Here is a 15219-nt window from a genome sequence, read left to right as displayed (position 1 = left end):
GGCTCAGGCACCAAAGATGGGGAACACAGGGGGCTTGGCAATGCCCTTGAATAGCTGTATACAACTTAAAGGGCAAGGGAAGCTGTGGAAGCAGCAGGTGGAAGCTGGGAAGTGGAAATTTCCTTTCCCTCCCATTTCCACTCTCCCTGCTCCATGGGCACAGGCTCTGGGAGCCAGGGGTGCTGCCTGCATCCTGTGCACATCAACTGCATAACCTGCAATAGTGCTGGGTGCTGGTGCAAAGTCCAGTCAAACATGCAAAAAAGGTTGATTTATTTATATTAACATTTTAAAATAGTGAGTGTAATTAAGCAGTGGAACAATTTGGCGAGTGCTGTGGCAGAGCTGCTAGCATAAGGACAGCTGTTCTTCCAAGGGGTATGTGAACACGCTTGCTTTGGTTCAACTAAAATTAATTTGGGGAGCCAGAGGGTCTGGGAAAACAAATCCTTGCTCGTCCTCGTACCTTTTGCCAAGTCAATGTGCGAAATGAAAGCCCAAACACCTTCACTCTGTGTTGCCACCAGCCTTTCCAGCCCCTTCACGTGCCAGCCTGGGAGTAGCGATGGGTACAGGAGGTGCTGGTGCACCCCTTGGACCATGGGGAGCCAGGAGAAATAGGAAGCTGTGTCCTTTCACCCCCCCCCCCCCCATCTTGTCCTCCCTGCCTAGTCCTGCGTGGAGTAACCAGCTCTTTCTTGGTGGCTTCTACATAAAAAAAACCAGATTTTTGGTCTATTTTACAGCCTATATTAATGTCACTGGATATTGCATACTGCTAGTAGCTTCCAGGATGCACCCCTGGCCCCAATTCTGCTTGTGCCACTCATGGGGGAGATCTATCCAAAGGGATTTGGTGCCCAGGTGGGCTGATTTTAGTCATCCTGTGTGCTTGCCTTTGCACACCTGAGGAACCCCGCTGCTTTGTAGAGATCCTTTATAATGAATATTATTCATATCTGCAGCATGCTTGTAACAGCTACTAATCATTTTATTACTCTTTATAATCTATTTAAAACACAATTAGAAAAAAATCTATACAAAGTTACAGCCGAAAGCACATTTTAGTTACGTTATAAATCCCTGAAAAACAACCATCTATCATGAAAACCGGCGCTCCTTTTGCTCAGCTGACAGAAATGGATGCTGCTGCGCTACACCGAGGGACGGCGAGGTAAGGGAAGGCTGGATGGCAGACCTCGGTCGGCTCCTCTCGGCCCTTCAAAGCACGACTCCTTCGGGCTCCAGCAGCAGGTAATCGTGCAAAGGCTTGGGCACAGGCAGCAAGGGGATAAGGCAGTGGCATTTGCTGCCAAACTTTTTCCGAATGGTGGAGCGGCATAAATGTTGCAGGGACCGGACTGTGCCCGCCAGCCGGAAAAAGGACTCATAGAATAGCTGGTGCTGCTGCAAAGGGAGAGGGGGAGAGAGAAAAAAAAAAACCATGAGCATGAGTTGGGTTTATTTATTTTTCTCCTGATTAAATGAAACAAGCCAGAGATACTTTTGAGATAAATATCTAAGGGGAGGAGGTAAGAAACCCATTGGTGATGTTTGCCTGTGGGTTAGGAATCCGTGTGCAATCGCGGCTCCTGCTAGCAAAGGCTGGATGAGGAATTCTCCTGTGGAAGCACATGTGAAGAAGCCCAGCCTCGCCGCAGACCACATTTGGGGACGATGCTTTCATGTCCAGTGGCAGCAGCATCCCTGCAGAAAGCCTTAGAGCTGATGTAGAAGAGACCTGCTTGTTTCTAAGACGGGGAAACAAAGCAGAATCGCTCTGTGCAGCCTCAGCCTTTCCCTAGCTGGGAATAAAAATAATTTCTCCCATCCCCTAGGACGTGCTGGAGAGGCTTTATTTGCATTTTGGCATCCATCCTCCCTGCAGCCACGCTAACTGAAGACCTGCAGGGGAGGGCAAGGCAGCCCTCCGAGATCATTCAAGAGCAGGTCAGCTGTACCTGTTGCACAGCTGCAGACAAGTTTTTAAAACCAAAATTAGTGGTGTGGGCTCCTGCCGGGCAGTGCTCTGGCTCCAGGGTTGCTTCCAGATGCTGGGATTGCGGGCCAGGGGCAGGAATGGGGTGTTCGGTGTTGATGGAGCTAAAGGGATGCAAAGCTGCTGAGATGAATCGGGTGTGCGGTGGCACTCTGAAGACTATTCCGTTTCTCCCCCTACACACACTCTCATCCCGCCAGGGGAAGTCTGGATGGGGGGAAAAAAGGCTCAGTGGGTAAAACACCCTCCTGAGGGTTCAGCCATTCCTGCCAAACTGCCTGTGTCATCTCACCTGAAACACTTCCTCCGGCACAGCCTCGGCCCACTTCTCAGAGACATGGATTTGTGAGTAGGAATTGAAGAGGAGTTCAATGATCTCTGGCACGGCTGCGCAGGACTTCAGCACCTAGTTGTGGGCAGCAGAGGGGGTTGAGACAGAGATGCATGTCCCAGAGGGGCAGAGCATCCATCCATGTGCTGCAGCTGAGGCTTTTCCCACCCCACCGCAGTCCAGGCTGGGATGGTCCCATGTTGGTATGAGGCAGGTGTAGGGTTTGTCCTGGCATGCTTTGGAGATCTTTCTCCATCTGTGAAGCAGTAGGAAGACCTGCCTTGCTGTGGCACCTCCTCCTCTGGATGCGGCCCTTGCTTCTTATTTAAATTTTTGGCTTGTGCGTGATAAGCCAGGATAATATTTTCTTTATTGTTTGATGTAAAATCAATGAAACGCAGAGCCATAAGGCGGCTGCACTGATGGCTGATGTACCAAGCCTGTCTCTGACATCCCCAGGCAGGAAAAAGTCCTCCTTGCTGGTCCCCTATACCCATGCTGGCTCCATCCTGCCCTTCGCCCTGCCTGGTTTTCCCCACTGCCACCCCGCATGGGTGTTTTCATTTCTGTCATTCCCAACAGCATCACCAACCCTGATGCCATGGTCCCCTCTCCCTGCCCAGATTGAGAAGCTCTCCCAAACCCTCCCAACCCCCCAGGTTTTTATTTTTCAAAGCACCCCAACCCCAATTGCAAAATCCTAGGTGCGAGGGGATGCGCAGGGGCTGTTTTGGGGTCAGTACCTTGACGAAGGCGGGAGGCCATATCTTCTGGGAGCCATGGTTAAGCAGCAGCTGGACGGTGAGGTGGGGTTGCAGCTCCCTCTTGAAGGCAGCGCTCTGCAGTGCGCAGCCCAGTGGGGAGATGCCATTGTAGTCGATGGCGTTGACGTCTGCCCCGCGCCGCAGGAGGAAGCACGCCAGGTTGGCATTGGCAGCTCCGCACGCCTTGTGCAAGGGGCTTCTCCGCGTCTCATCCCGGGCATCGATGTCGGCACCGTGGGCAGCCAGCAGCCGGCAAAACTGCAGGCAGCCCTCACCAGTGCCCGGCGCCTGCCCACAGAGGATGCTGAGGGCTGTTTCCTCCCGTGTGCTGTGCGCGTCGACACGTGCCCCGTGTCGCAGGTAGAGACGGGCATGGTCACAGAGGCAGTGCCTGGCTGCCATGTGCAGTGCCGTCTCCCCCCCATCCTCGCTGGGCAGGTCAACGGTGGCCCCGTGTCTCAGCAGGAGCTTGGCACATCTGCAAAGAGATGGTGAGGCTGGGAAGTGCACCACCCAGATGGGTTTTGCGGGCAAGGGCTGGAGTGGGGGCCATGGGGCACGATGGTGTGGGAGGCCAAGTGGGGTGAAGGCGAGCATCAGGCTGGAGCTGGGCTCCCATGGGATTTATGGCACTTAAGGATTTTGGGAGGGAGCAGTAGAGGCTGGGAAGGGTGACTCTGTGCCCTGGTGCCCACCATGGCAGCAGTGGTGATGGTGGTTTGGGCAATGTCTCATTCATGAATGGCCATCCCTGTCCATCCTTGACTACCTTGACCATCGTTGACCACCTTCACCATCCTTAACCCACCAGGGCACCACCATCCTAAACCCACCAGGGAATGGTGATCCTTGTCCCAGCTGTACCAATTGTTGGGCAGCACTGGGAGAGGTGCCTGCAGTTAGCCATGCCTTCTGGACCTTTCCTGGCCAGTGAGGGTTGCGGGATGCATCTAGCCATGACGGGACATATAGGGTGATGGGCCCCTTCGTGCCATCGATCTTAGGGTGATGGGGCCCTTTCATGGCATCAATCGTTCAGCTACAGTTTCATTTTCCAGCACGGACACGGCCCTGGGGTGTTATGGAGATGATCTATGCAATCCCATCCCTTGGCTGACATCCACAGAGCTTCTCAGCTGAAAGCATTCTAAGCCACCTTAATCCGTGCTGGGACTGAGCTGACATGGAGGGAAACCTTCGGTAGTGCCTCTGTGCAGCAGAGGAGCTTGGTGTGGGTTTGCTTGGCTATAAAAAATTGATTCCTCTTCTCCCATTAAGGAACGCCTGTGTTGGGCTTACACCCCAGAGAAGACTAAAGGATTGTGTTTTCTACCTGTCCTGAAAAGAAACACATTTGCAGATGGTTAAAGTCTGCGGAAATGAGTTTTGCTGGCTTGTTTGGCACCCATTGACGATGGAGTGGCAGCTGGAGGAATAAATAGGTAAGGTAAGCAATCCTTCCCATCCCAAATCACTGCTCTCATCTCTTCTTCCTTCTGACATCACCATGCATGGTTGCAAAGAGGGGTAGAGGGGTTGTGGCTACTGTGGAGCAGGAACACTGGTTCACATCAGAGCTTTTCACCTGCATCCTTCTGACAACGGATGGGGGTTAAAGATGCCTGGTATACCCTGATGGCTTTTTTTTTTTTTTTTTTTTGGTGTGTATGTGAGTAAACGGATGTGATCAGCCAGTCTAAATGAATCAAAGTGACTGCTCCATCTCCTGCCGGGAGCTGCCGGGGCCAGCGTGGCTCAATGTCACTGCCCGGGCAGGACTGTCAGCAGCTGGTTTAGCACATGGGGCTGAGCTCACTGCTGTGGCATGGAGGAGTTATTTTTTTTTTTGGGGGGGGGGCGGTGGAGGGGGGGACAGACCCACATGCCATTCAAGAGAGACCTTGAGAAGATGGCGAGCTTGTGTTTCCTAAGAGATGCTGCCAGGGGGGTGGGAAGAACGGTCCTTCAGGAAGCCTTAGCAATGGCTGGCTGGAGTCTAGGGAGATGTATCAACCTTTAACCCACCCCTCCACCCCCATTTTATTAGCTTTTCTTTCAGCTCTGGTATCACCCAGAGCCCTAAGAGAGGTTCTGGGCTAATACAGAAGCAAAATGAGGGGGAGCTGTGGGGGAACAGAGTCACAGCCTGACCCCTTCAGCAGGAAGGATGGGGAAGAAGAGGAGCCCCAGGGAGGAAGGATGGTGCCAGGGCATTGCTGGTTTTTCCTAGCCCCAAAGACTGCTAACATATGTGGGGAAAACAATAATAGGGAAATAGTAATAACGGCAATCTGCTTGAATCTTTCTGGACCTGCAGTATCACCTCCCCCAAGATTTGATAGGAGCTGGTGAGACATTCACTGTCCTTGGGTGGTGCGGGATCTGCAAATATCTCCTTGGACTGCTTTTCCCATGTGTGTCTGTGATGGTGTGCTCCCCCCCAGGCACCACCCTGACCTTTATCTCCCGTAACCCTGCCCAAGCGATAACTACCCGTGGTGGTCATAATGGGTATGTGTAGTTGTGATGCCTGCGCCTGGCTCAATGTGGTATCAGGGAGACAGACAGCAACGCAGTAGCCAAGGGTTAACCTTAGCAATCCTGGTACTGTGGTCAATATGCAAATATGACTATAGGTCAATCATCTTACCCCCATAAATAGTGAACAGCCCAGGAGCCCTTTGAGCTCTCCTGTGTGGCAGCGGGCTGCACGCCAGGATCTCCTTTTGAGTAGGGATGCTGCTCAAGGTTACTCCTCGAGATTCAGATTCCTTGCCACAACAGATCCTCAGTAAATGACTAATAGCATGCTAAACTTTGAAATCTTAGCGAAGTGATAGAAAGGATTGATTGCGCATATATAATCCTTTAGACATAAACTGTTGACCAAGTCTGGGACTAGAATTGGATCCAGCAGCACCTAGACTCCTCTCTGAGAAGGAGTTTAGAAAGCAAGGGAGTCCTCTCTGAACCTCATGACTGAATGGGAGGGTGTCCCTGACAGTTCTGTCTCACCCAAGTCTACCTTGCCGTCTTGAATCTTGTTAAAACATTGTCACATTTACGGTCGAACTTTGTTAAATCCCTGTTTCATATCAACAAATGTGTTGCTGCTTCTCTCAAGTGAAGTGCATTACTTCATCTGCGACAGTATCAAGACTGAATTTGCCAGGAAAAAATCCTGCAGAATCTGTAGGGACAGGCTGTTTCTGCAGCCTTTGCAGGTCTGATGCTCCTGGATGCTGCCAGCCTGCACTGGACCTCACTGGAGGCATCTGCCACAGATAGTCTCTGCTGGGGATGCAGTTGTGGGTGAGCTGATTGAGTGTGGGGTTGTTCCAGCCCCCAAATCTTCACTTACTTACTTTACAATTCCCTTTTTACTCTAAAACGTGCTGAATCTCTTTCTCAAGCAATGGCTCGTCTTGCTGAGTTTTTTTTTTTTTTTTTGGTGATTGCCGTCTGCTGCTGGTCGATAAAACTTTGTTGAAGAGGGTCTGTTGCTGGAGCAAATCACACTGTGACTTGGTCATGTTTACCAGTCTTGTCCATCCTTGACAGCAGGGAATTTGTAGCCCTAATTATAATGACTGTGTTGGGACCTGTCCGTATTTAGCTTAATCCTAACGTCACAGCTCTGGCACCCTAAAATAATGTATTCGGAACAAACCAAGGGATGGTTCTGCAGGGAAAAATGGAAAAAAATATATTTCTCACTTGGTTGCAAAACATGCAGCAGCCTAGTCCAGGAGAAAAATCCCTTTTGTTCTTCTTTTTATAGATCACGTTTAAAGCATCTCTGCTCCTTCCCAGGCAAGGAGGTGGCTGTGTCTAGAGACCCTGAGCACAAGCACTGCACCGGTTTTGGCAAGCACTGTATATTGAGAGAGCCCAGGCTGAAGGTTTACATCTGTATAGGCAAGAGAGAGGGAATATTCCCCTGCCCTTTATTTCCAGGTAAGGGGTGGTACATCATGGGCTGTCTGGCAAAGCCAAAAGCCGTGCCCAGCCCCTCCAGCCCAGCATCTTCGCTCTGCCGTGGGGCTTTCCCTTACTGAGAGTGGGATGGGAGTTCAATACAGGGAGTTCAATTTCTCTTGGCCTCCTGCTAGACATCCCAAATATTCTTCTAGAGATACCAGGGTGGAAACACCACCCTTCTCAGATGCTGAAGGGTATTTTTTGTTCATTATCAAGTTCAATGGCTAACTTGTTGGAAGAAACCCAAGTCGGTTTATATTGAATTTTCCCCCTGGATACTCCTCCCTGGCAAAGAGGGAATGTTAGTGAGGAACTATAAATAAGGGGTGATCTCCTCCCATTAATGGAAATGGTGGGCCCCTGTGAGGAGCACGTGCCTCCTGTTTGGATGTACGGGACATCAGCAGGTGCTGGGTAGATGCCACTCATATTTTCTGGCTATATGCTCTTATTTTAGCTTCTAATCTCTGCCGATGAACTCACATGCTCTAAAAATTTGCCAGTATTTCTGGCTTCTAGGTTTTTTATTAACACCCTGTTGTTCACCATCAGTTTAGACAAAAATTCCATTAAATAAGGGTCAGCTAACGCTTGCTACTTTTTGAGGGCCTCTCTCCAATTTTCTGGGAATATTGCAAGAAGCCATAGGTTTAGTACAGCAGAAATTCAGACACAGGGTGGCAAAGCAAACCATTTTTTTTTCCATCCAGCCTGGTACCATTGACCTGGCCAAGCAGCTCACTGGTGGCGGTGATACCCATGGAGCAAGCCCTCAAAGAGCCACCCTAGTGCACAGCTAAGCCTAATTTTGACTAGTTTAACCTCACTTCCAAACTCTTCCTCACTCATTTGTGGGTGATGGGCAACACACCTGAATGCCTCCTTGCTTGGGCAAGTCTCTCATTAGGTCAAAGTCACACTAATTTGTGATAAGTGGTGTTAGTACTACAGGTTCACCGTGCACTGGGGTCCTGGCTCAAATAAACAGGATAAAGTGATTTGAGTTTTAATTTTCTTCTTCACCAAACAATAGAGTCGGGCCAGACGTCAGTGCTATGCTGGTCAGGACGTGCTCATCACCCTCCTCTGCCTTCTCTCATGGCCAGGACAGTTCCCGCTGGCCATGGCTCCCAGCATCCCAGTGGGATGCTGCTCAGTTTGGGATGAAAAATGCCCAGGCTGGGAAAGCTGGGAAAGTGGGATTTAGTTTGAAATGGCATGCGATGAATAACCAGCAGGAGGAGCAGGAGGTTGGGGCAGTGGAGACTGGAGGAAAATTCCTGTCCCAAAATCCTGTTCAGGCCCTCAGTTTTCTTAAGGAAAAATCTCCTCTTTGTTTTTTTACCCCCCCTGCCTGGGGCTGGAGTGAGGCTTTCCCATCCTTCGCTTGGTTGTTTTTCATGGTATCCAAGTGACCATATTCCAATCTGTTTGTGATTTATTGCAGGATTGATCCCACTCGGAAAAACAGCTTTCCACAAGCCTGGCTCTGAATGCAAGGATTGTTCTTATTAATCTCCTAAAAGAAGGAGAAAGGAAGTCTGCTTTTCTTTAAAAGATGAAAATCTTTTCGGGCACCACAACCTCACTGGTGAACCATGGCAGTGCCGGTGCTGAGGGCTTGTTGTGGCGGGGCTGGTCGTGCTGGTGTGGGGACCACTCTGTCACCTCAGGGTGAATGCCAGCCCAGGAGCATCACTCTCTGCACCGTCTCTTTGCCAAAACTTTGTGACCTGTGAATACACAGCTCTATGAGCCCTCATTTGGCACACCAACTTGGGGAGCAGCTTCCCCAAAGAGCAGGGTCAGGCCTTGGGTTGTGCTCTGTGTCTGCTTTTGGGCTCTTTATTTCTTGCTCAGGACCCATTAAGGAGCTGGTCTGCCTTGGAAGGGGGGATGAGTTTCCAAAAAAATGGCTCCAAATGCTCCGAGTTTTGTATTTTAGCACCACTAAGCGGAGTGGAGGATGAGGTTTAGCACTAGATGATGCTAAATGCTGGCTTTTAAAATCCATGGTCTTTTTTATTTGTAGTAATGCTTCCTTCCCGCAGCCAAAAGGACAGCGTGTCCGGGCCGATGCTGGAATAGCCGGAGGGTGCCACGGGGCTGGATCCACCAATGGTGAGTTAATGCCCACCTCCCTGGCATATGGGAGCCTTGCTATCTTGGTAGCGTTGCCTTTTTAGGTACCTGCCTTCCTGCTTTGCTCCTGTTTTCTGCTAATTCCTCCCATGATGAGCTATCCTCATCTAACACTCCCTAAGCAAAACCTGTCCTGTCTGCCCCAGCTGGCTGCTCTTGTACTCGCTCCCTACCTCAGCATTTCTTGCACAGAGCCCCTTGGACACCGAGTCTCCTCCTGCATTGAATCATCTCACCGTTTATCTCCCATGCCTCAGAGCTGGAGGGTGGCAACCAGAAGACAACCCTGGTTTCAGCTCCCAGGGTGCAGAGGAAGCTTGAAGAAGTGAACACAAGGGCATCACTCAGCCATAAGCCCGAGTTGCACAGAGGCAGGGGCGACATCGTCTTTTCTCATCCCTTAGCTTGACTAAACCCTCTTCCCTACACGGAAGGCTGGAGAAGGCAAGCCCTGGGGGATTTCGCTCCAGGTAGGCTCTCCCTGGTTGCACAGGAAACCTGGCGTCTTCAGAGAGCTTTTTCTGCCTTGCAGATCTGAAGGAGGACTCTACAAATGTGGTAGCATCCACCATCCCTTCTGCTGCGGGTACCACAATGGGAGGCGAGGGCTACATCCTGCATCCCTGCGATGCGCCTTCCCACCGCCCCACGCTTGCTCTTCCCCCCCGGCACCGCCGGGAGAGTTGAAACTCTTCCTCTCCCCCTCAATTATTTTTATTTTATTTTTTTTCGGGGTGCCAATAAAGGCAGACTCCTTTAATCATCCCAGCTTTAAGAGGGAAACAGGAGAGCGCCAGGGAGAGAGTGCAGTGAATTTAGAGACTCATCTTACCCCACCATGTTAATTATCTCTGCTGTAAAAAAGAGGTCAAGGAGAGGAACTCTACTAAATAGGCCGACGTTGGCATGAACAGCTCCTAAAGTGAAGAAGGTAAGACTGAACTTTACTGGAACTTTTTTTTTCCCATCTCTTCAAAAAGCTCCTAGATTAAAGCTCTGATATCCTTTTTGTTGAAATCTCATGGATTCTGAAGCTCAAATGGCTGGAAGGAAGCCCAGATAATTTTTTTTTATCCCAGTCACTGAGAGGCTCAAAGGTTTTAAGTCCTGCCCCCATGGTGAATTGCCGAGTATATAGGAATACAGAAGAACCCAGCACATAGGTGTTCTGGCCATTGTTATCGAGAGGGAGAAAAATAAAATAGCTCTCTATGTAGGTCAATGACCTGCTCTTTATTGTCAGTAAAAAATTAAGGATGACCTAAAATCTACTACTCAATAAAAAAAAAATAATAAAAAAAAAGCAAGGTAAAGTAGTCTCCCCCTAATCAAAGAGGAAATGTTTGTGTTACCTAAAGCTTGACCTCCTCAGTCTCTAACTTTAGCAAAGTCTTTGCGATTGAAAAGCAGTGGTCGAAACCTCAAAACCTGTCTGAAATGTCTATTAATTTTTGATCTTTCAAGGGAGTTGGCTTAGTTATTGTAGAAGCCCCCATAGCGCCAGGTAGCGTAGTTAAGGGTCTCTCAGCATTTCCATTATAAAGCCCCAATATTCAAGGGCTTATAACTCAGCTGTTTCCACATTGCGTCTGTCTGATCCCTGCGTTGCAGTTTGCTGGCTCACCTGCCATCCCCCTCCGTCCTTCTGGGGGAAATAACATGTAAATTGGTGACAATGGCTCTCTTTTAAAATACATATATTTTTTCTCCAAGCTGAGAAACACTTGGCCAAAAACAGGACGCCTGGACCTCTGTGGGCCACGGGGTCCTCTCCATGCACCAGGTTGGTTTCTGTGCCCCCTCTCTATGGAGGGGGGGAGAGTAAGTCAGTGAAGCCTAAAATACCTCCCTGGGGTTTTTAGGATGGCTTAGGGTTTGGAGACTGAAATCTTTAAGGTCAAAATGGAGCTCAGGTGAAGGAATTAAAACCAGCTCCTTATTAATGATGAGGGCTGCTTGTAGCATCCTCCCTTATCCATCCTTCTCCTTTCAACCCTCTTTTCACCAGCGATGCTTTTGATTAAACCCTAGATTTCTGGCTGAACCAAATTTGGATTAATACTTGACTTTCTGCTGTCTTGCAGAGACTCTTATTCATAAGCCGGGCTTGATATATTTACATCTGCGAACCTTTTCCTCTCTACCTGCTATTCTTTTGCAGTGCTCTTTCCCTGACACCCGGCCCATGATACGTTGGATCCTTAGTGGGAACCTTGCCTTTACCACCTGCTCCTAGTTCAGCTTGCTACCTGCCTAAAGGGGAGAGGATTGCAGCCCGGGTGGCTTTTCACTGAAGCTGGCAGGTGATGAAATTTGCTACAGCCCTAAGCAGTTTCACCAAGACATCAAGGAGGTGAGCTTTTATGAAAAAAAAAACAAACCAACAACCCCAAACCCAAACCCAAAACCCAACCAAAAACCCCCACAAAACCAACCAACCAACCAACCAAACCCCAAACCCAAACACCAAAAACCTGATTCTTTGTGTCCAATGATTCAGGCACTTAAAGTCCTACTGAGACATAGTTGTATGCATGAAAAACTTATTTTTCAAGGCAATGTTTATGCTCATCTCTGTGTGATGCTGATCCAGGGTGAGAAGGGAGCAGACACACCTGGCTGAGCCTTAGCTCCAACTACAAACCAAGGTGGACCCATATGTGGCTTGTGTTGGGGAAAGGAGGTGCGAGGATCGCTTCCCATCCCGCAGACCTCATCCCTTCATTATGGCCCCCGGTCTGGGATTTTAGGAGGAGAGGGAGCCCTGATCAGCACTGACATCCCTTGCAGATGGGGTCGGCATGGGCTGAGGAGTGCAGGAGGTTGGGGTGACCTGTGTGTTGCATGACTGGACCCATCCTGAGCATCTCCTGGGGGAAAGCGTGCTGGACCTGGGATGTGGGACATAGCGACTTAAGGAGAAGTCATCAGAAAAGGGGAGGAAGGAAAAGCATGTGGCACTGGGCTGGGCTGCTCCTGTCCACGAAAAGGAGACTTGGGCTGTGCAATGTGCCTGGGACCAAAATATTTCTTTTTGTCTATGCTGAGTGTGCCGCAGCAGCTGATAGAGCCGGGAGATGTAGGAGCACGTGGGAAGCCTTGCCAGGGATCATGGTGTCTTTTTTTGCACCCCACAAAGGCAGAAGTGCGGGCACCTGCGTGCAGGGGATGTGCAGCGAGGCTGTCCGTGGGGGGATGCCGATGGGGGACCCTCTCCTTACCCCAGGGAGTCTTGGGTGGTGCAGAGGTGCAGCGGGGCCAGGCCCTCGTCGCTCCGCAGGTTGGGATCAGCCCTGTGCTCCAGCAGCAGCTCGACGCAGTCGGTGTGCCCCCCCAGGCAGGCTTCGTGCAGGGGCCCGCGCCCTCCCGGTGCCGGGTCAGGGTCGGCCCGTCGGCGGAGGAGATGGCGCAGGCAGGCGCTGTGACCCCAGCGGGCGGCGAGGCACAGCGGGGTGGTCAGCTCCTGCTTGTACTCCAGCGACCACAGCCCTGCGGGGGGGGAGGGAGAGGGGCTGATGCCTGGGACTGGCCCACTGGGTTCCCGTCCCCTGTGCACCAGCCTTGTGAACAAACCGGATCAAGACACTGCTTTTTCCGTTTTCCTTTTAGCTCCCTGGCAGGTTTGGGTATTTCAAAGAGCCTGGTTACGGTTGGTGGCTGCTCTGAGTGCTGTCGGCAAGAGGGGAAGCAAAACTCCCTCTGTGTGCGCACATTCAGGAGCAGGATTTCGTATGGCACGAGCCAGGTAAACCAATACCCTGCCCACAACCAGCTGCACAGGAGACCCTGCGTGCAAGACCTTGCTGGCAGGAGCCAAAAGGTGGCTCACGAATTCCCCATCTGCACCAGGCTGAACATGGGAAGTGTTAGGTTTGGATTTGGCTGGAGCAAAGTAAAGGACATTTCCCGGCAGCTCTGGGACTATCTGTAGATGCACAGCACCTGGTGAGCATCGGGGACCACGGGGATCATCTGGGGTCAGGAGGAACCAGGTACCACTACCCTGGGAACATCTTATTTTTGCCAGGTGGGACCAGGCTGCTCTTTCTGAGCCCCTGCATGGGGAATTTGGGCTGTGAGCCCTCTTGCAAGCATGCCTAAGTCACGGAGTCCCCCATCCCAATCTGGAAAAATGATGTGGACACGCACTTTTTACACTTCCCTACCCCTCCAGTGGGTTAGTATGTGCAGAAGAGAAGAAAATAAAAGAAAGTGCTGAATATTTATGGCTAGGACTGCAGGGCATAGTCAGCTAACCAGAAACCAGCCACCTCGGAACAGCCTCTATAAAAAGCAGCGTTAGGCACTTAAATGCACTGCACCTCTCCTATTTAGGGTTAGTAAATACATGTGTTTTTTTTTTTTTTTTTTTTTTCCTGGACTGGCCTTCAAAGGAAAAGTACCTGAGAGTCCATAAGATGCTTGGCTTTTCACCTGCCACTCCAGCTCGTTTTTATTGATCTCAAAAAACAGGTTGACATCTTGATAGTATCGGTCAGTCAGGACCTCGAGGCTTCTCAGGTCTCCTGTGACCAAGGCTGTGTAATACCTGGTGGCGGGAGCGTGAGCCGTTAGAGGATGCTCTGAATCCAATTTGGGGGAAATCTGTAGCTTTTCTGTTACAGGTCCCGGTAACTCGCCCATTCCAGTGCTTCCCGTGTGTGTAGGTCCTAGCTGGGAGGATAGACGGGCTTTTATAGTTCATTGTTTCCATCCTCCTGGGCTCATTGTCTAATTATAATCCAGTTAAGGCTCTATTGTTGTTGTATTTATAACTCCGGCGGGGTCAGATGATAACAGGCGCACGATACAATGAGGGTCAAACGGTCACTGGGCTGTGTTGTGGCAGCACCTCTTGGATTAAATTGCCGGTTTAATTGCAGACAGCAGCTTGGGACATGGGTGTTTAGGCTGGGAGGAAAAGACTGCCTAGCATTTACGGGGTAAAAAAAAAAAAAGAAATGTAGTCAGCTCCTGTCTGCCTAACCCCATATAATGTTATTTGTGTGCTCTGAGAAAGTGTTTTTTTTTCCCTCTGCCTAACATAGTTTTTTTTCTTCAAGGCACTCATACCCGTTTCCAGTCTTGTGGCTGCTATATGGAAAAATCTGGGCATCACATTCATGGCCACACGATGCAGACTGGCATGCTGGCACGTCCCTGCAGGGATGCAAAGCACTTGGCAAAGGCCAGTGAGGTACAAAACATCCTGGGGCTTTGGCAGGTGAAGCCGCTCTCCCCATTGATGCCTTGTATAGGAGAGAGAAAGGACCCAGCCTCTGCTGCCATTTAAGCACAGAAAGGGATGCCAGTGGAGCATTCCTGGCTCACACTGCCCCGGGGCTTGTGGCTCCTTTCCTCAAGGTCACGGGAGAAGTCTGTAGCAGGGACGAGAATAGACCTCATCATCTCGAGAATAGACCTCATCATCTTGTGACTCGGTGGCTTTGCCACCAGCCTGAGGCTCTGGGTGACACAACCCTCTTCCCTCCTGCCTGCCAGCCCTCCCACCCCCCCTCACTGGGGAATAAACATGATCAAAGCAGATCTTGGGAAGATGTTAAACTATATCAAAGCAACCAGACATGGAGGGATTTCTGAAATGCTTCATGATTCCCTCCATGTGGAGTCAACCTGGGGCTGGAAGAAATGTTTGGGACCTTCTCCGTAGTGCCCTGCAAGTCAGGACCTTGCTGGGCTCCTGCAGGTGACCACGAGCATCCTTGTGCCAACAAATCTGTATTGCAAGAGCCATCCGAGGTTTCTGTGTGGGTTTCCTCAGCACGGCTGCGGTGACATCCAGCTGCCTGGCGCTGGAGACCATGGGAAGAGCATGGATCCACAAAAACCCCACAGTATGTCCATCCAGGATGGGGTCATGCTCGGATGGGGGGCTCTGACTTGGAGTCTTTGTTTAAATTAATCCCTTATATAAAGGACCCTCTGTCTTGAGGTCCCTGTTCACAAGCAGCTGCAGTGGGAGCTAATTTGAGGTCAACCTA

The 15219-nt window shown here is 50.5% G+C and overlaps 1 protein-coding gene across 1 annotated transcript; it reads right to left on the bottom strand.

Annotated features, from left to right (window-relative positions):
- Positions 1-994: 994 nt before the first annotated feature.
- On the bottom strand, positions 995-13931 carry ASB18 (ankyrin repeat and SOCS box containing 18; the record flags this gene model as incomplete). Its single annotated transcript, XM_082484647.1, is given in 6 exon segments — positions 995-1407; positions 2292-2405; positions 3074-3572; positions 12439-12706; positions 13621-13876; positions 13878-13931. Coding segments are annotated over 6 exon segments (1377 nt in total). The 3' UTR covers positions 995-1221.
- Between the last annotated feature and the right edge of the window lie 1288 nt (positions 13932-15219).

This window comes from Vanellus vanellus (assembly GCF_965231255.1).
Source record: "Vanellus vanellus genome assembly, chromosome: 5".
In the NCBI taxonomy this organism is placed as follows: domain Eukaryota; kingdom Metazoa; phylum Chordata; class Aves; order Charadriiformes; family Charadriidae; genus Vanellus; species Vanellus vanellus.
The sequence above is the reverse complement of the archived record's forward strand: the minus strand, read 5'-3'. Positions and strand labels throughout refer to the sequence as shown.